The 19,864-nt window shown below is 40.3% G+C and overlaps 1 protein-coding gene across 2 annotated transcripts in view; it reads left to right on the top strand.

Annotated features, from left to right (window-relative positions):
• The first annotated feature begins 4,753 nt into the window (after nucleotides 1–4,753).
• The window catches only part of SLC28A3 (solute carrier family 28 member 3), a 57,964-nt gene continuing 42,853 nt past the window's right edge, over nucleotides 4,754–19,864 (top strand). Inside the window, exon 1 of one of the 2 annotated variants that reach the window (XR_006710311.1) lies at nucleotides 4,754–4,971. Coding sequence is in view for 1 of the 2 variants with exons in the window: in XM_045469211.1 (XP_045325167.1) it covers nucleotides 4,894–4,971 (78 nt within the window). In the remaining variant the exon portion in view is untranslated. The remainder of the gene's footprint in view (nucleotides 4,972–19,864) is intronic. The other variant, XM_045469211.1, reaches the window with a different exon arrangement.

Here is a 19,864-nt window from a genome sequence, read left to right as displayed (position 1 = left end):
AATTAGACTTTGCCACTTATTAATGTTCTTGGAAAAATCAATTTGTGTCCCTGAGTCTCAGGTGTTTCATCTGTGAAATGGGGATGTTAATACCTCATTTGCAGAGTTGTTCTGAAGACAAAATGGAAACAACATAAGTTCTTAAAAGGCACATGGCAGTGCTCCACAGACGCTAGTTCTCTCCCTTTCTTTATTGGTCTGCGTTTGGGCCAAGGTCATCCTTCCCAGGATTTTAACTAAAGTGGTACAGACATGGGCACCTGGCTGGCTTAGTCAGGAGACCATGTGACTCTTGATCTTGGGGTCATGAGTTTGAGCCCCTCATTGGGCATAGAAATTAGTTAAAAAAATAAAAATAGGGTGCCTGGTTGGGTGACTCAATCAGTTGAGCCACCTACTTTGGCTCAGGTCATGATCTCATGCTTCGTGAGTTCAAGCCCCACATGGGCTCGCTACTGTCAGTAGCCCACTTCAGATCCTCTGTCCCCCTCTCTGTGTGCCTCTCCCCCATTCATGCTCTCTATGTCTCTCTTCCTGTCTCTCTTTCTCTCAAGAATAAATAAACTTTAAAAAATAAAATACAAATACAAATATAAATTAAAAAATAAAGTGATATAGACAGCCAAACAATCTTAAGTCACAGGTATTACTCAGGTTGCATATCTTCTGACCGATCTCTGACTACTATAAATGCTATGGCTGGCCTCTTCTAGTACCCCGAACAGTGGGAGTGTTGAAAAGCAAAAGGGATTTTTTTGTTGGAAAACGTCCCGAAGTATTTCTAATCTCAAATATACATTATTGTTTTGGGTTTTTTTCTCATGAATGATCTGAATAGTTAGAGTTGGTTAATTAGGTTAAGCTTTGTAAGCATCCCAGGATTACATTTTTGGTTTATTAAACTATAAAATGTGTAAACAAATGTTAATCTGTAATACATGAAATGTTCCTTGGGGGAGAACAGCAGGGAGCAGATAAAACTCATGCTATAACATATTATACATCATTCTTAACATGGGACAAATGTTACACACGATTTTTAACAATTAATTTTACTCCTTTTGGAAGCACTGTCACCAAAAGAGTGACCTTAGTATAGAATTTCATGCACAAGGCAAGATACATTGTCATGTATTTCATTTTCTTTTTACTTTCATTTTTTTTTAATTTTTAAAAAATATTTATTTATTTTTGAGAGAGAGAGACAGAGCATGAGCAGAGGAGGGGCAAAGAGAGTGGGAGAATCAGAACCTAAAGCAGGCTCCAGGCTCTGAGCTGTCAGCATAGAGCCCAACATAAGGCTCAAAACTCACAGACTGCGAGATCATGACCTGAGCTGAAATCGGACACTTAACCAACTAAGCCACCCAGACACCCCATTTTACTTTCATATTTTTAATAAATTTGGAGGAGCTTGAGGTTATTTTCATTTGCTTTTCTTGAATGAGCTTGTCCACACAACCCATGGGTTTTCAGTCTTCGGAAGCTAACTCTTGGGGAATGGAATATAGAAATTATTTGATTAAAAATCCCAGTAATTTGGTCACTACACAATGATTTCGAAGTTTAAAATTGAGTTTGAGGGACACTACGAAAACAGCTGAAACTCAGAAGAGTTAAGGTATCATTCCTTTGGCCTTTGGCACAACTTATTCCTTACAAATAATGATTCTGCATGACCGGGGAATGATTTAAAATGTAGTCTTGTAAAGTTGAAAGGGTCCTTCACCTCATTTTCTGATCATGATTACTATGTCCAAATTGGGAAAAATGAGCCATCACTTGTACCAAGGTAGCAATCATTTTAAGCGAGAGCCCCATAACTCAAGTTAATTCTTAGGCTGCAAAGAAAGTCTGAATTTTCATTAGTTCTTAAAGATCTTAACTATAGGTTTCAGATAGATAGCATTTTAAGTCCAAACTTCCCTGTAACTGACCATCATTTTTATGTTTTAGCATCACAGTTGTATGTATAATTTTTTCTAAGTAGGTCTCCATGTTTCCTTTTCACTGGAGTAGATGGAGTATGGAAGGGGCAGGTCACTGTGTCTTTTAATCAACACTATACAGTGCTCTTGCTTGCACAGTGACGTGTTCTCAAATACTCTTGCACTCTTCAAACTAACGGGCTTAACAGCCTAGGGACAGAGAAAACACTGGTTTGTGCATTTTAAAACGTTCATAAAAGTGTATCGGCAGGAATTTCAGGTATTTGAGCCAAGCTTCTGCACTTATAACCGTAAGTGACAATAAACGGGTTTTTTTTTCCCCCTCCAGAGAGTAAAAATCTTCTGTAAACCTGAACCAGATTGAGTCTTTGAGTTCATGACAGTTCTTGATATCTAACTGCAGCAACTGGCTTTTTCCAACAACTTTACAATGAAAGTTTCCCATATCGGGGCACCTGGATGGCTCAGTCGGATAAGCATCCAACCTCAGCTCAGGTCATGATCTGAGTCCGTGGGTCCGAGACCCACATCAGGCTCTGTGCTGACAGCTCGGAGCCTGGAGCCTGCTTCAGATTCTCTGTCTCCCTCTATCTCTGCCCTTCCCCTGCTCTCTCTCTCTCTTTCTCTCAAAAATAAATAAACATTAAAAAAGAATTTTTAAAGAAAGCTTCCCATATTATCTACTTTCTGTTTATCTGCACCCCTCTTGATCACTTCCAATGGGACTTTTTGCATTGGGTTACATGGCAACAACTTATTATGGCATATCACAATTATGGGGGAGAACTGGTAAAAATTCCTAAGTCTCCATTCATCAGTGAGAATCATTAAAGAAGGAAAGCATAAAGAAAGCTCTGATGGTGTTGATAAATGGCGAGGACTTCGACCAGGGTTCCACAAGCACACAGTGAGAAGTCAGACATCACCTTTTCCATGCTGCCAATATGGTGGGGATTTGGGGAGAGACTGACCTGACCACCAGTCTGGTGGGGGTGCTATGCCTTCCTATGTAGGGTGCAATATATCACCTGCTCAACAACAGGTGTACCTGGCCTCAGGGAGAAAGCCTGTCCCTAAAGCACATGCCCACTACTATTCAGAGATCATTGTGCCTTTTCTTTTTAACGTTTTAAGATAAGCATTACCTTATCACAATTTTATGTGCCAGGCACCATTCCATGTGTTTTTAAGTCTATTATCCCATTTTGTCATCTCAGTAATATACAGTGTGAAACAGAACTATTATGTCCATTTTATAGATGAGGTGTTGAGGCACAGAGAACACAGTACCTTGCCCAAATTCAACGTGGTTAGTAAGTCAGGGATCCACACAGATTTTCTGTAAAGAGCCAGGTAGTGAATATCTTGGACTTCCAGCCATGCAGTCTCTGTAACAATCACCCAGCTCTACTCTTGTGGGGCAACAGCAGCCATAAATGATACACAAGGGGATGGGCATGTTCGTGTTCCAACAAAATTTTATTTCTGGGGCCTGCAATTTGCATGTGTTGTATAGTTTGCGTGTGTCATGAAATATTCGTTCTTTCGAATTTTCCCAACCACTTAAAAATCTAAAAGCCATTCTTAGCTCTTGGGCTTTATGTTTAAAAATATGTCACTGGCGGGGCACCTGGTGGTTCAGTCGGTTAAGCGTCCGACTTCGGCTCAGGTCATGATCTCCTGGTTCATGAGTTCTGGCCCCGCTGTGCCGGGGCTCTGTGCTGACAGCTCAGAGCCTGAAGCCTGTTACGGATTCTGTGTCTGCCTCTGCCTCTGCCCTCCCCCAGCTTGTGCTCTGTCTCTGTCTCTGTCTCTGTCTCTGTCTCTCTCTCTCTCTCTCAAAAAATAAATATTAAAAAAAATTTTTTTAAATAAAAACTAAAAATAAACAGCTGGCTGGGTTTAGCTCTTGAGCTGTGGTAAGTTGTAGAGCCAGGATTTGAACCCAGGCAATGTGGTTCCAGTGAGCTTTTAATTATTATATAGTCTACATCATGATAATAATAATAAATCATGGTCTTTATAGAAAACTCAGCAAAGAAAGAGCAAATAAAAACCAGGCATAAAAACCACAACCCAGAAATAATCATAATTACATTTGGTATTTTCTTCTATTCTTTTATCTACTGTATGCAGTATTCCATTTATTAATTCTAGCTTTTCACTTATCATTAGCATTTTTCACATTTCCTCAGAGGCCACACAACTATATTCATTTTAAACGTACTAGGGGAAACTGCTATTTGAAAGAATCTTATAGCTAATAATTTCCTAAAGTGAAGAATCCTTTTATTAAGTGAGCAGTTGGTCACGTTCCATTTATCTGCTGCATATTTGCATTTCTAGGAGTTGGTTTTTTAAAAGCAAACCGATCTGTAGACAGGGATGTAGTAAAAAGACTTTGATTTGACTTCTCACTGTCCCTTTATTAGCCAAATGACCCTGAGCAAATTGTTGACTTGACTTTATCACATCTCAGTTTTTGCTTGTCCTGAAGATAAACCAAAACAACCGTATACAAAGTACTGAGCACGGACCTAGCAGAGAATAGTGGTCAATTGGTAGCAGCCAGCCCTTATGTTCCTTGCCACCCCACACCATTCCTAGTCCCCAATACCACCCACAGGAAATAGATTATTTGACTCGTGACCGTTGAGAAAGTGTCTTTTTCTGCTCTGTGTACTGAGTTTTCCAAAGTAAAAATGGGCCAGCAATCCTAAACGGGAAGATTAATGAGGTGGGCGGACCTGAACTGGAGGCCACACCCCACCCACCTATCACTCCTGCTCCGCCCCACAGATTCTTAAGTTTTCAAATGTAAGCCGTGCCCAGGTTCCTACAACAGCAGGTGGCATTCTGACATCAGCAGAGGCTGATGCTCCTTCAGGTACGGAGGAAACTCTAGACCAGACACCTGAAAAGAATTCAGAGCCCAACCAATGCCATGAGCAGCGAAGACTTCGTGGAGCTGAAGAGTAGGACGGCCGCCAGAGCGGAGGGCTACAGCAACACTGTCTTCCAGGTGAGCGGAAGTTTTATCTTGTGTTTGAGACCAAGTAAATGGACACAGTGCTCATTTCTCGCAACCTTGGCAAATTCCCAGACAAAACCAGTGGGGTTCTTGGAACACAATAAGAGTTTTTCATGACACTCTTTAAACCTATGATTTTTTCCTTTTGGGCTGACAAACCTGAAAAGTCTCTTTTAGTACAACTTGTTTTGATCCCTAACTTGCCCTGTCACTTAGAAACAAGATTGTCTTCTCAGGCTTTTGTTTCAGGTTCACAAGCCCTGCCAATATTTTCCAAAGAGCTGGTAAGAAGGAAAGAATGGAGAGACTCCAGATCCTGGATGTAGGGAGCACTTCAGGCTTTCTTTCTCTTACACCACCTCCCAAAGCACCTGTCAGATGGGAGCCTGGGTGCCCGCCCCAGTGCAGCCGGGTTATGCAAACCAGTCTCATGTCATCAACCAAAACTCACTGAGTGATTAATGCTGCTTACCTTGGAACTGGGTGCTGCAGAGGCCTAGAAAGAGTCCTGTCACAGGGAAACACCAGCCTGTTCTGACTGGCTCCGGGATGAGAGTTTTTCAGGGATGTCCCTAGCTGTGCTTCCTTTCCTAAGCTGACTTGGGAGCCCACACAAACAGGTGTCAGCAATCTGTTGGGATTCAGAATCACCAAAAAGGCAAAACAAACTTTTAGGTACTAACAAAGGAAGGAACAAGGAAGGTAAAAGAGCTTTGGCACAAGTCCTAAATCTTTTACCCACATGTGACTGTAACTTCCTTGAGCTTCAGTTCAGTTGTCTACACAGTGGTCACACTGAACTTCATCTCATAGATCATAAGTGTAAGGGAGGAAAAGTCTTTTCCTCTACCCCCTTAGATTCAGCACCTGAGATCTGCAAATTAAACTGAGAAATGGCAGATTAACCAGAGAAAGCTATACAAATTTTATTAATATTCTTCATTTTATATTCATGCAGCCTCACAGAAAATAAATGAAAAATTCAAAGAAACATTAAGACTCAGGGTCTTATGTACCATTTTAACAACGGACAAAAAATTGTGGAGCAGTGATTCGACCAAAAAAAGAGAGGTTAAGCTCTTAGGGCCAAGAAATTACCGGAAAGTGATGAGGAAAGACATGAGGGTAGCTAATGGGAGATAAGGTTTGGCAGTGAGGTTTATGCAATCTTAGCATCATCTCTGTTTCCAGTGACAAGTGTTGTTCTCCTCTGCCTGTTATGGGACACCTACACAAGGGAAAGTTCGTCCCTGCTCTAGACAGAGAGAGGAAAAATGAAGAGCTCTTTCTGTGTTTGTTTTTTCTCAGTTGCCTTCAGCTCAAGATAATTCTCATGCCAAAGTGGTAGATTGGGGGGCAGAATGTCCTGATTCCCCTCATAAGGGTTAAATGAGAAAAAAGCATAAAGCAGAGGGCCTTTTATGGCTCAAAAGAATAGAAGGGCTAGAATGGAATAGAGTCAAAGTGAGTATGACAGCAATACAAAGATGTCTGCAAGGGAGGTGGGTCCATGTCACCAGCAACTGGTAGTCCAGTCAGTGAGGAGGACACACATCCACCAAAGATAGTCCTCTTTTCTATCCCTCATTCTCTTCCATGAAAAGAAAAGGAAAAGAAAGGAAAGGAAAGGAAAGGAAAGGAAAGGAAAGGAAAGGAAAGGAAAAAGAAAGAAAAGAAAAGAAAAGAAAAGAAAAGAAAAGAGAAAAGGAAAGAAAAAAGTACCTCTAGGTCTCAGGGTGCAGAACACGGCATCTCAAACCCAGCAGAATACCACATACCACCACCAACGAGCAGAAACAAGGTTATTTCTTCCAATGCCTGCTGCTTGACAAGAATTTCCAGAGACACATATTTATTCAGCAAAACCATTAACTGCCCCCTAGATAAGACCACTGCTGGAAAGGGATACCAATTCAAGAAGGAATAATACACTATTCTTGCCCTCCAGGAACAAGGCAGGCAGAAACCAATAAGCAATTACGTGTGATGTAAAACAAAGACAAAAAACAATGCTGGAAGTTGGCACCAAGTACATTATAAATAAATAAGCAGGTGGAACTGGGTTGACTGGGGAGTCTCTGAGGTGGGCAGGGATTTCCTGGTTGAACAGGGAGGGGTGTCAGCAGAGCACTGCAAGCAAAGAGAACTGTCTGCACAGGCCCAGGGGCCTGAAAGAATATGTATGCTGGGGATAGAGGAGATGAGGAGCAGGGGCTCCAGGGAAGGTACAGAGGACAGGCTGGCCCCAGATCACGGGGCCTCCAAATGGCTAAGGCATCAGGAAAGAATAGATCAGAATTCACACTATCAAGGGGTGCCTGGGTGGTTCAGTCGGTTAAGCATCGGGCTCTTGATCTCAGCTCAGGTCTTGATCTCAGGGTCGTGAGTTGAAGCCCAAGACGGGCATGGGGCCCAACACGGAACCTACTTAAAAAAAATAATAAAAGAATTTACACTATCAAATTATTGATACCCCCATTGAAGGTGGACAAAATGGAAAGAGATTTATGTGTGGTTGGGACGCCATTTAGGAGGTTGGTATGATAATCAGATTGTAGCTTAGAGGTGGTAACAACCAGCACTGGACAGAAGTACCAATACTCGTAGAGGCCCCCTTGGCCATGCAATTAGCATTGAGTCAGGGTGAGTTAAGAGCTGCTCTGGCGATGAATATTTCCATTTTCTCCTCTCTAAAGTAGGATAATAATACCATATCCTGGTGTTGAGAGAATTAAGTGAGTTAATACATTTTTTTTAAGTATGTAATATATGTTTTAAAAAACTACTGTTCGTTCAGGCTGCTATGACAAAATACCACAGACTGAGTGGCTTATAAACAGAAATTTGTTTCTCATTATTCTGGAGCCTGGAAATCCAAGATTGTGACACCAGCAGAACAGTGTCTGGCAAGGGCACACTTCCTCATGGACAGCCATCATCTTGCTGGGTCCTCACATGGCAGAAGGTGCAAGGGAGATCTCTGGAGTCTCTTTTATAAGGGCACTGATCCCATTTATGAGGGCTCTGCCCTCATGACCTAATCACCTCAAAGGCCCCACCACCTAATACTGTCACATTGTGCATTAGATTTTCCAAACAGGAATTTGGCAGGGGGTGGGAGGGTAGGTAAGGGGACACATTCAGACCATAGCAAGTGCCTAGCATGCAGTGTGAACATAAATAATAGTATGTCTCAGTGCTGGGGCAGATTAAAGAGAGTCAACATTTCTAGCCTGAGATCTCAACTTAGAAGTGATTTTCTTTATGTAGACTGAAAAGACAGAAATAGGGCTGGAGCAAGGAAGACCATGAGTTCATTTTGAGGTTGTTGGTTGAAATTAGGGTGATTTCATACCCCTAGAAGAAAATGGAGAGGAGGCAGGAAGCTCTAGGGATAAAGGCACCTGGAGTCTAGAAGGGAACATCATGCATTTGGGGGCTGATCACACAACAGTGAGCCAGTGGCATGGATGACACCAGGAGGAAGGAAACCCAGGAAGCCCTGGTACTTCAGGAGCTGGAAAGTTAGAGCAGTCAAGGTTGGAGCAGAGAGGCCAGAAGGAGGGAAAGGGGAGCAGCACCAGGAGAGGGAAGGGTCTGGGGAAGCCAAGGGAAAAGAGAACTACAAGGTTAGCAGCAAAGACAGTTCATGTGATTTTTCAACCAGGAGGTCACTGGTGACCAGGGGTGGGATGGGGGGCAGTTTGTGTGATGAGTGGGAGCTGGGAAACTGGGGAAAATGAAGTCAGAGAGGAAGTTCCCCTGGTGGAGAGAAGAGCAGGGAAGAGAGGCTCAGAAGAGGCAAGATTGGGGCTGCAGGCAGGGGGCTTTTTTATTTTTTAAAAATTCATTGTGAAATATAACATGCAGAAAAACACACAAAGCCAACTAGACAGCTTATTATAAAGTGCCATCCAGATCAAGAAATAGGACATTGCCACCCCTCAGCTCTGACACACCAATCCTGCACGTCTGTCACAACTGCCCCTGCCCACAGGGGTGACAATGACCCCAACCTTATGGTAATTACTACCCTGCTTTGCTTTATACCTTAACGTATAGTTACGAATCCCCAAGCACTGTTTTTGCCTATTTTTGAACTTTATGTAAATAGAAAGTTACAGGAAAATTCTTTGCTTATTTTAAAACATTTATATAGAACTAGGCAAGACAAATCATTTTGTACCTGACTTCTTTTGCTCAGTTTTGTATTGTTGAGACTCAGCCATACTGTTGCATGTAAGTGGAGTTCATCCAATTTCACTGATATACGGTGTTCTCCATAAACATTACACAATTTATCTGTTTTCCTGTTGGTGGACATTTGTGCCATTATCCTTGGAGCTTTTAGGAGCTTCTAGAAACAAATGCAACTATGAATACTCTTAGACATGTCTCCTGGCGCATATGTAACAAATTTATTTGGGGTTACATTTAGGAGTGGAATTGCTAGGTCATGGAGAATGCATATATATTTTCAACTTCAGTAATAATGCCAAACTGGTTTCTTAAGTGGTTTTGCTAATTTATATTTCCATCCACAGAGTGTGAGTGCCTATTACTCCATAGCCTCACCAATAGTTATCTGGCTTCTTAATTTCAGTGATTCTGGTAGATGTGTAGTGAGTAGTGTAACATTGAGATTTCATTTTAATTTTCCTATGTTATTGGCCACTAGATGCCAACTTTGTGAAATGCTTGTTCATATCTCTTGCCCGTTTTCTCTACTGGATTCTGTCTTTTTCCTACTGATTTGAAAGAGTTCTTTAAATGTTCTGAATATAAGCCCTTTTCCAATTATATGGTTTACAAATGCCTTCAACCACTGAAACTGTCTTTCACTCTTTAATATTTAGATGCACAAAAGCTAATTATTTGGGGTCCATTTATCAGGTGTGTCTGTTTTATATATCCTGTTTAAGACATCTTTTTCTACTCTGCAAGATCGTAAGGATACCCTCCCATATTTTCCAAAAGCTTGTTATTTTCCTTCTACATTGAGGACTCTACTCTCCCTGAAGTTAGTTTTTATGTATAGTGTGAGGCAGGCATCAAGTTTTTGTTTTTGGGGGTGCCTAGCTGGCTCACTCAGTAGTGCATGTGACTCTTGATCTTGGAGTTACGAGTTCAAGCCCCACACTGGGTATAGAGATTACTTAAAAAAATAAAATCTTTAAAAGCAAAAAAAAGTTTGTTTTCTCTACATGGGTATCCAATTATTTCAGTGTTGCTTTAAAAAATATATTTTTTCCCCACTTGACAAATACCACATTTATCGAGTGTCCATATTTAGGGTAAGTCTTTTTAGAATAGGACAACCAAAAGATTTTTGCAAAGTCAAAGGAAGGAGAAGGATCCAGAGAAGAGGAAAAGAGGAAAGCAAGAGAGTCCAAATAAAGCTCAGAATTTCTAAGGGTGAAAATTCAGGCAATTTTTGAAAGAATACTTTTACTAAATGATGTTTCTTAGAATCCCAAATGAAGTTTCCTTCTGCCTATGAGTAAGTATCGATTGTACCACATGTGGCCCTCAGAGCCACAGAACCCATGCTCACTCTTAAGCCAGCTGGGTGTGGACCCACTTACGAACGTTCAAGACAGGACTAGATGGGAAATACGTCTCCACTCTGCACACACACACAGAGAGAAAAGCTGACCTATTGCAGGAAATGCCTGGTCAGTCAGTGGGGTTTAAAGAGTTTGTTAAATGGAGGTCAAAATTTGGGAGGTTGTTTAAGTCCGAGAATGTTTGGCCTAATAATTTAAATAGAGAAATTCAAGGTTGGTGGCGATTATGCAAAGTAAAGAGGAAGAGCATTGTTTCTCTCTAATCCCCTGAGGGAGGTCAACATGAATCACACCAGGTGGATGAGGGGTTTCCACTAATTCAGGACAAGTTTGGCTATAACTATCTAGATGTGTTTCTTCCACAGGTGAGTTAAAACACAGAAAACACATGACAATAATTGTCTTTGTGAAGAAGGTTAAAAAAAAATTCTCTCCTCTATCCTCAAATCAGGTCATACCTAGACTTACTTCTAACAGCCTAGATGACTAAGAACTCAAGGCACTTCCATGACATCTTAGAGGGGAAAGATTTAGGGATTTGGTTTCTTCCACAGTCCCTGAATTTATTATTTTTCACGGTGTCTTAACTTAAAATGAAGGTGGTGGCACCAACTGACCCATCTCATCTAGACATTGTTGATGTTGATGAGAAGCTGGCCCTGGACGCGAGCTGAACTGTCATGTGTCAAACTGAAAAAAAAATCAGAAGTGGGAGTATTTGGACTTTTATAGAGAACAGATTATTGTGAGCAGGAGCCCCAAGTTTCTATCATGCTACAGAAGTTTAGAACTGTGTCTTCAGATTGTAGATTTAGGCAGATGTAGTATATGATTTTCACTCAAAGCCGGGATCTAGATTTGGAGGCATCTAATTCTACTCCACACGTGGGCAAAGGTATTTGACCCAGAAGCCACTTACAGCCTTGGCGTGCCCAATTGTTCCTTCTCTTTCCTGGAAAGGAAAAAAAGTTAAAAAAGAAAGAAAGAAAGAAAAGAAAAAGATGACATGCATGCCTTGTGTCTTCTGGAAGTAAATAAAAACAAGTTTCTTAGGAAAACACTATGAGTCACACGGTCAGAGAGCCTCCTGTGGGTGTTCAGGAACAAAGTAGATGATTACCAGGAATGGTTCGGTTGAGAAACAGGGAAATGTAACTGATGACTTCTCAATGTTCCTTTCAATCCCCTAGTTCTGTGATTTCAAGGCTTTGCTTGCTTTTCCTCCAAGAGCCAAAACCCATTGACATAAAGCATGACATTTATTGACTCAACGAAAATTTATTGACAGTGTGCCAGGCATTATGCAAAAAGCAGGAAATAGCTACCATTTGGTTAAAATTAGTTCACAATGGCAAATCAGCACAACACAGTTTATAAAAAGTGTTACTCATGACACAAGATGGTGGTCTCATCTAGACAGGGAGTTGGGGAATATTTCCCAAATGTTCCCAGTGAACACTTCCAGGCTTTAATTCATTAATTCATTCAACAAATATATAGTGAGCACCAACTCAATGGGCGCTAGGCATAAGGAAAATAACCAGTAAGACACAAATAATTCCACAAGCTACCATATCAAAAATTACTTTTTTCCATATGGCACTATGTGGAGAAGTCAAGGCCCCAGATGAGAAGGTATGCAACACATGTACAGGGAAACAGAAAAGTAGTAAAGAGAGACATACAGGAATAGAGGCCAGTTCTGATTCACCTCAAGACTCTTCACTGATTTCAAAATCTTGGTCCCAAGAATCCAAAACCAATGATAAGTTTAGGTTTAAAACTGAACTTCTATTCTCTGCAGATTCGGGAACATTCTACAGTAAACTAGCCAGACAGATGATAGGGGGTTGTAAGCAAAGTAATGGTATAAACTCCTCCATGAAACATGGTCAGAAAATAGCCCATTAATGTGAGGTGAGGCTTTTTGCACCATAAGAAAGTGTCAGTCATAGTTAAACAGAAGCCAGGATAGGCATACCTGCTTCCCTGTGGACTCTCCAGCTGCCTTACTCCCTCCACCTGCTCAACTGTGGGAACATAACATAGTCCCAAACAGCACAATCTATAAAGTTGTGCAGCTGTCCCCCAGTGGGTCCTACTTGCCTCTCAGTGTCCCTCCCTTTGGATTATATCACTTCTTACAACATTTCTAGCTTTTAAAGTTTTTATTTTTCTATTTTCAAATTACTGTGTCCTAGTTTCTCATACACCTGAATCCATTGCTTCAGAAAACATTTTGCAAGGAGGAAGCTGATTAGAGGGCACTGGCCTAACTTGTGCAGTAGGAGGATTTGAAATGTAAATTACTTAAGGGCCAGACCCGTGCAGATAGAGCAGGTGGGAGCAAAGGTCTTGTTACATGGTATGCTGGATCCAGCAAGGAAGGGAAAAAAGAGACAAAGACACACACAAAGCCAACAGAGACATTTCCAGGAGCCAGCAAACATTAGGCTTCCTGTTGACCCAGATGGCTACTTCCTTGTTTCCCTGTAGAACATGAGGTCTTGAGGTCAGAGAAGAGGGAAGAAAGAAGTAAGAGTGGAAGCATTTTGAAAGCACACGTGGAAGAAGATGTGGTCTATCATGGTCCAAGAACTGACTGTACTGCATGTGACTTTGAGCTTGGCTGAAGATAACAAGGGGCCCCTTCTTAAGGAGGAAGTGGAGAGGAAAGAGAGAGGTGAGCTTCTGAGAAAAGTCAGACTGGGAAGGGGTGGGGGTTAGCAGGGCACAGGTTAAAAGTCACATAGTGAATCATTATGAGGAGAGCAAAACATAAATTCTTTGGGTGAAGAGTTGAGGCTTCAGAACCAGACTGCCATTAGGCAGTTACCTAACTTCTGCATCTACTTCCCGATTCAAAAATATGTCCTTAACACCCTGCATCAAAGGACTAAGGGGAGATTAGTGGAAAGCACTAGCACCTAGCAAATGCTCAAGTATCAGCAACCATTAACCAAACCATTTAGTTGGGGATGTTATTTTGGTGCAGGGGCCAAACCAAAATTTGAAACCCATCTATGAAGGCCGTCTCTTTGTATAGTAGATACTGGGATCTACTGATGGATAACTATGGAAGACACCAACAGGCAACTCTGAATTGTTTTAATGGCCGTCAAATGTAAACGTCAAGCCCCTTGGGTCCCTGCCAGACGGGGAGACCTTGGCTCCCTCCCAGCATCTGTGTCTCTTCCAAAGGACTTTTATAAAGTTATTTTTCAAATACTTTGGTTCATTATGATCCATATCTTACTTACTCAAATGCATCTCTTAAAAAAAATTTTATGGGCTCTATCCATGTATTTATAATTAATTTATATTTATTTAGTCAGTGCTCTTTGGGAAAAGGTGCTTGATGACCAAGGTGATTTTAGGAGTCGCTAAGAAGCAATGTTTTTCCAAACGTAAGCAAATTCAAATGTGCATGGTGCATGTATCCTCTTTCATGCCTCACTATTAACTATTGTGGCATGAAACAGTCTGGTAAGTCTGATAATGGTCTGATGAGACCAATACTTAGGAAGTGACCATGACTTCCCAAAATAACACAAGAATAAGGCAGGCCCGAGCAAATAAGACTTCATCCTGCAGGTGATTTAGGCTTTGGCATGAAATGCATTTTCATTTAAAAAAAATCTATAATAACCTTTGATCCCTTTAGGCAGACTGGTGATTTACCTATGAAAAACAAATCAGAGAAGGAAATGAGAATAAGAAGAATTTTAGTTTCAATTGACAGAGTCAAAGAGATTATATCTTTGTTTCTTTATTTTTTTTCTCAACTATAGGAAGATGTTTTGCTGTTAAGAGTGTTTCTGTTTCCCTCATGCATCTTTGGAATTTCAGACACAGACAAGTTCATTCTAATCAATCTGTAAAAGCATTATAAGGTGCAGGACTTGAACTTTTTAAGTCTTTATCATGATTGTAAGAAAATAAGTAATTGTGTTATTATTATGGTTGGCATCTTCTAAATTCCCTGAGAACAGAGACCAGCAACCAGCATAGGAACCATTGCCTAGTCCATAGTAGGTACACAAAAAATATTTGTTAGAGGAGTGAATGAGAATGCCTAAGACAGAGCCCTAAGGAACTATATGTAACATTAAGGGTTGAGTTGAAAGGCTGATATGGTACAGGAAATAGAGAAGAAGTCTGGGTGACAAGAGGAAACTAGCAATGTGTGATATCACAAGTTGGACAAGAGTATTTTAAGGAGGAAACAATCCCTTGTGGATGATGAAAACTGGATTTAAGCACATGAAAGCCATCAAAGACTTGGGCAAGGGTGATTTCCATGGAGTGGTAGGAATGGAATACATATTGGAATGAGTGGGAGACAAAATGTGGCAAGAAAATGGAACTAGTGCCTTTATCTGGGCTGCTAACAAAATACCACAAGCTGGGAAGCTTATAAACAACAAACATTTATTTCTCACAGTTCTGAAGGCTAGAAGTCCAAGATCAAGGCACCAGCATGGGCTCATTCTAGTGAGGCCCCTCTTCCCAGTTCATAACCAATGCCTTCTCACAGTGTCCTCATATGGTAGAAGGGGTCAGGGATCTCTGTGAGACCTCATTTCTAAGGGCACTACTCCCATTCATGAAGGCTCCACCCTCATGACTTAAACACCATCTCCTAGCCCCGACAGGCATCATCTCCTAATACCATCATCTTTGGAGGTTAGAATTTCAACATGGTGAATTTTAGGGGCACACAAACATTGACCATAGCAGCCAGCAAGTGCAGATGGAAGACTGGTTTTTAGTAGAAGGAGAAAGGATGCTTATCTATGAATTGATAGAGATGCAAATACCAGAGAAGCAAGGGTTAAGTATGGCAGTGTGTGAGGAAGTGCAGAGCACTGTGCCTGGCCCAGTAAGGAAGGAGTCCAGGCATTGTTATATTATTGCTCTAAGAACAGCTTGTCCGGGCTGAAATCACACATTTACCAAACACAAATTATCAACACAAATATCAAAGCTACAATAAGAGTGAAAGGCGACCAGGCAGGAGGTCAGTGGTGTCTTGGAATGTACAGTTCTATCTTTATATGACTTTTAGGTAGCTTCAGCTCTGGAAATACTGCATGTAAAAAAAGAAATTAAAAATATACATAATGCATTTGTAGAAATTTAACTCCACTGTTGTGGTGATGACCTGGTTAGGATGGTGATGAGCACAGCACTCCATTACCAAGGCATGTTTCCCTCTTTATTAATTAGTAAGTAATCTGTTGGTGGGGGGTAGGGGGGCGGGATGACATTTAAGGCTATGTGAATATCCAGGTTCCCAACACATTTCACCCAATGGTTTTCGCATCCATGGATGACCCTTTCCTGAATCAATTAGTACTAGGGAATTGCAAAATGGGAGGTTTCATTTCTTCAATATTCCTTCCCTGACATTCTTCTGAAAAGAATAGACTTATCTTTGATCATATTTGCCTATCTGGATTAACATTCCCTTTCTTTTATTACATATTTTATAATCAATTACCAACATTTTTTGCTTCTTGCAACATTATATAATGAAGATTTTTAAACATATAGGAAAGTTGAAGTGATTTCATAGCGAACACCTATATATCCGCCAACTACAGTCCATAATTAATATTTTACCATATTTGCTTTCTCATGTGTTTTTTCATCTACCCTCTATCCCCCATTAGTCCATCTTATTTTTTGACACATGTAAGTTGCAGACATTATTCATATTTTCCACTTTTTAGTGCTCAACTTGTCCTAAACTTGGCCAGTGATCGCAGAATGCTTTTTGATAAGGATTCAATTTATTTATTACATACAACCATTCTAGACAATATATGAAGTAAACATTTGTAGTATATAAAATTGTGGCCATGTTTTAGCATATTAATGCTTTTAACAGATGGCCAGAATTAGAAGTGGGGCCAAGCGTTGGCCTTCATGGTACCTGTATCTTACAGCCTTAAGTGGCTCCACCCAGTGGACATTTCATGCAGCAACTGCTAGTGTCTGGCCTACATGAACGTGTCTGGTCTGACACCAGAATTACATTGGAAGCTAATCTGCATTTCATCTTCTAAACATAACCCAAGACTCTAATGAATTCTGATAGAAAAACGATTACTTTTAGAAAAGCATATGACATCAGCCCCGGTTAAGCAGGATACTTAAACATCATTCATTTGCTGCTTATTTCAAAGCAAAGCTTATTTCAAGCCTTTATTCCTGGGTATTATTTGATTTCCCCCACTGGTAGATTTTCTGGACGATAATAGGGACAGACCCAGAAGTGAAACCAAGATATCCAAGTGCAAGTAAGAATAAAGGTCCATATTCTCCCAGATGTACTTATGGTTGCTTCATAACAAGAGATCCACAAGGTAGAAGATGAGTGGGGATGCCTTCTCCGTGGTCCTGACAGAGAAGAATATGCTCCATCACACAGACCAAGAGGAGGTAGAACCGCTTGTTTGAAATGAATGCGAAAGATGCAAAAGAACCGTCACTACATTGAGTTAATATATACAAGTAGAAAAAAAGAATTGATATCTGTTTCAAATATCTCCAAATATAATTTACATCCATGGCATTGCAATTAAGGCAGTCATTCACACTTGCCACAGGACCTTGTTGGTTTTTTTTTTTCTTGTTTTTTAAAGTGTTGAAAAAGATGTATATACACTATCACAAATTAATTTTAATACTTTAATAACTAGATTTCATTAAAGTATTTCCTTTTTAATATTATATTTAATTAATATAATAAAGGAGTCCACAGGCTCCATCAACTGTCCTGATTTGGGACACTTCTGAGAAGCTGCACGTAGCTTCAATCACAGTGGCAGAATTCAACCAGAGCCACAGGGAGGTCAGAAATGTACCTCTGTTCTGTGAAATCTCAGGCCCAGCTAAAATTCAGAGCCCTATATTTAAAGGAAATAGAGAAAGATAGATATCAGGGACACCTAGCAGTCTTGGCCACAATATATTTTCTACTGGAGTTATATAATTCAATAGATGCTAATCAGATTCATATTATTTATTGTCATCTTGGTCTTCCTTATTCTTACTTTTGCCCATTTGATCTGTCATAGACTGAAAGAGTTCTATCAACCTCTTTCGAAATGTGTTTCTAAATATTTCTTCCTCGGTCCCCTTTACATTAATCTACACCATTTGTACACAGATAGCCAGGCTTCTCAGAGCATTCGATTGTACTCTGACCATTGTTTCTTTTGGAACACCTGAATTGCTTTTTTTAATCCTGTATTCAGCCTTGGTCAATTACGATCCTGACCACTCCACGTTTTATCTTTCTGAGTCCCTGAGTCATTTCCAGGACAGAATCTCCTCAGTTTATGATGGGATTATGTCCCAATAAATCCATCATAAATTGAAAATATTGTATGTCATGAATGCATTTAATACACCTCATCCACCAAACATAGTTTAGCCTACCTTAAATGTGCTCAGAATCCTTACGTTAGCCCAGAGTTGGGCAAAATCATCTAATACGAAGCCTATTTTATAACAAAGTGTTGAATATCTCCTGTAATGCATTGAATACTGTGAAGTGAGAAACAGTGGTTGAATGGGCACAGAATTGATTGTGGATGCTAGTGATCTCATGGCTGACTAGGCAATGCCCAGCATCACGTGTGAGGATCATACTGCATATTGCTAGCCCCAGAGGAGGTCAAAATTTAAAGTTCAACGTACAGTTTGTACTGTAGTAAATGCATGTCTCTTACGCACCATCATAAAACTCAAAGACATCAGAAGGTGTCTGTGTGTGGTTACGTGTCCTTATTACCCCCTCTGACTCCATCGAATCCATTGATCTGCCAGATGGGTGTATTTGTTCTTAGCTCCTCTCATCATATTTTATGTTGTGCTTTGTAAAAATCTTTTCACATATGGTTTGCATATTCTTTATTTTTGTTCATTTTCTTCTGAAGATGTATTTTTTTTGTTGTTATCTATCTTAATGGTTCCTTTTATAATGAGCTTAAGATTATAAGTAATCACAAAATTAGTATATTTTTCTAATTTCTGGGGTTTTTTTTCCTTCTCTTCTACCACTTGATTTTAGCGGAATATATATATTTTAGCATTTACCTTTCCAAAACACTGCTGCTTATAATGTCATTCAGCTCTCAGAAATTAAAAGATAAGAAGATTGGCCTGTTCACCCTATCTTCTACCTTTTCTTTCATTTTCTTTCTTCAGCTAAGTGTTCTGAGTATCTTTTCTACACTGTGAGGGGTTAAAATGTATATAATTTCTTCTGGAATCTTAATCCCTGGATTAAGGTTTTAATTCATTAAATAGATTCACAACATACTGTCACTCCTTTTGCCATAATTTTTCATTAATCTTTTGTTTGGCTGAAGTTTCTCCCCTAGACGTTTCTCTAAGAAAACCGTGGGAGCCATTTCTAGGGGTACTTGCAGGCTTAAATTTATTTTTATAAATCTCATCATTCTAAACCTTCCCCTAATTTTTCTCATTTGGGTACAGAGCCCTGCTTTTCCCTACTTTCCTGTACTCAGGGGTTTCACTAGCTCCTGGCTCACAAAGATCACAAAGGGAGAATGTTATCAATGTTCTGTGGTCCTGCTTCCTTGCACCCAATTCAAAGCTCCCTTCAGATCATTCAGAAGTGACAGAGAATTATGCCAGGGAAATGTGATGACGAACTACAGGCTGAGCAGGCATTTCCCCTGTCGCCGTACTGCTGCTCCTTAATCCAGTCCATAAACCCACACAGGCTGGTGAGAAAAACAGGAACATCTCAGGAAGGAATGGTCTAGCTAGTGCCCATGAACTACATTAAGAATTCTATAAACCAGAGACTTGAGGCACAAGGCTACCTGAGCCAAAAGGGTCACATGCCATACAATAAGATCAAAGACTTCTGGAATACCACCTTTGAAAATGCCATCATTCCAAGGCAAAGCCCATGCAATTTAGAGGGAACATTATAGAGTAAATGGCCTTAAAATGTTTGACATTAAGTAAAACATAAATAAATAAAGGGGGAGCTATATTCCCAAGCAATGCGAAGAGATTAGATTCATGAAACAGATGTTGACTTTTATATGCCGAATTTCAACCATAGAGAGCAAAGTGACTATAAATGCCCCAGAGAAGCAAGTAGGTAGCAAACTCAACAGTAAAACTAATATAAAAGTCAATTGACAAAAGTCAATTGCCATATATGGCACTAGGTAGGTAATGAATGTTACACTCCTATATGGTGATGAATATGGCTTCAAGACATTAAGCTTGGAGTTGAACCCAGAAATGGCGATGGAACCCAAGCC

This window comes from Leopardus geoffroyi, chromosome D4, assembly GCF_018350155.1.
Source record: "Leopardus geoffroyi isolate Oge1 chromosome D4, O.geoffroyi_Oge1_pat1.0, whole genome shotgun sequence".
NCBI classification, from domain to species: Eukaryota; Metazoa; Chordata; class Mammalia; order Carnivora; family Felidae; genus Leopardus; species Leopardus geoffroyi.
This window is presented reverse-complemented; position numbering and strand designations above follow the sequence as displayed.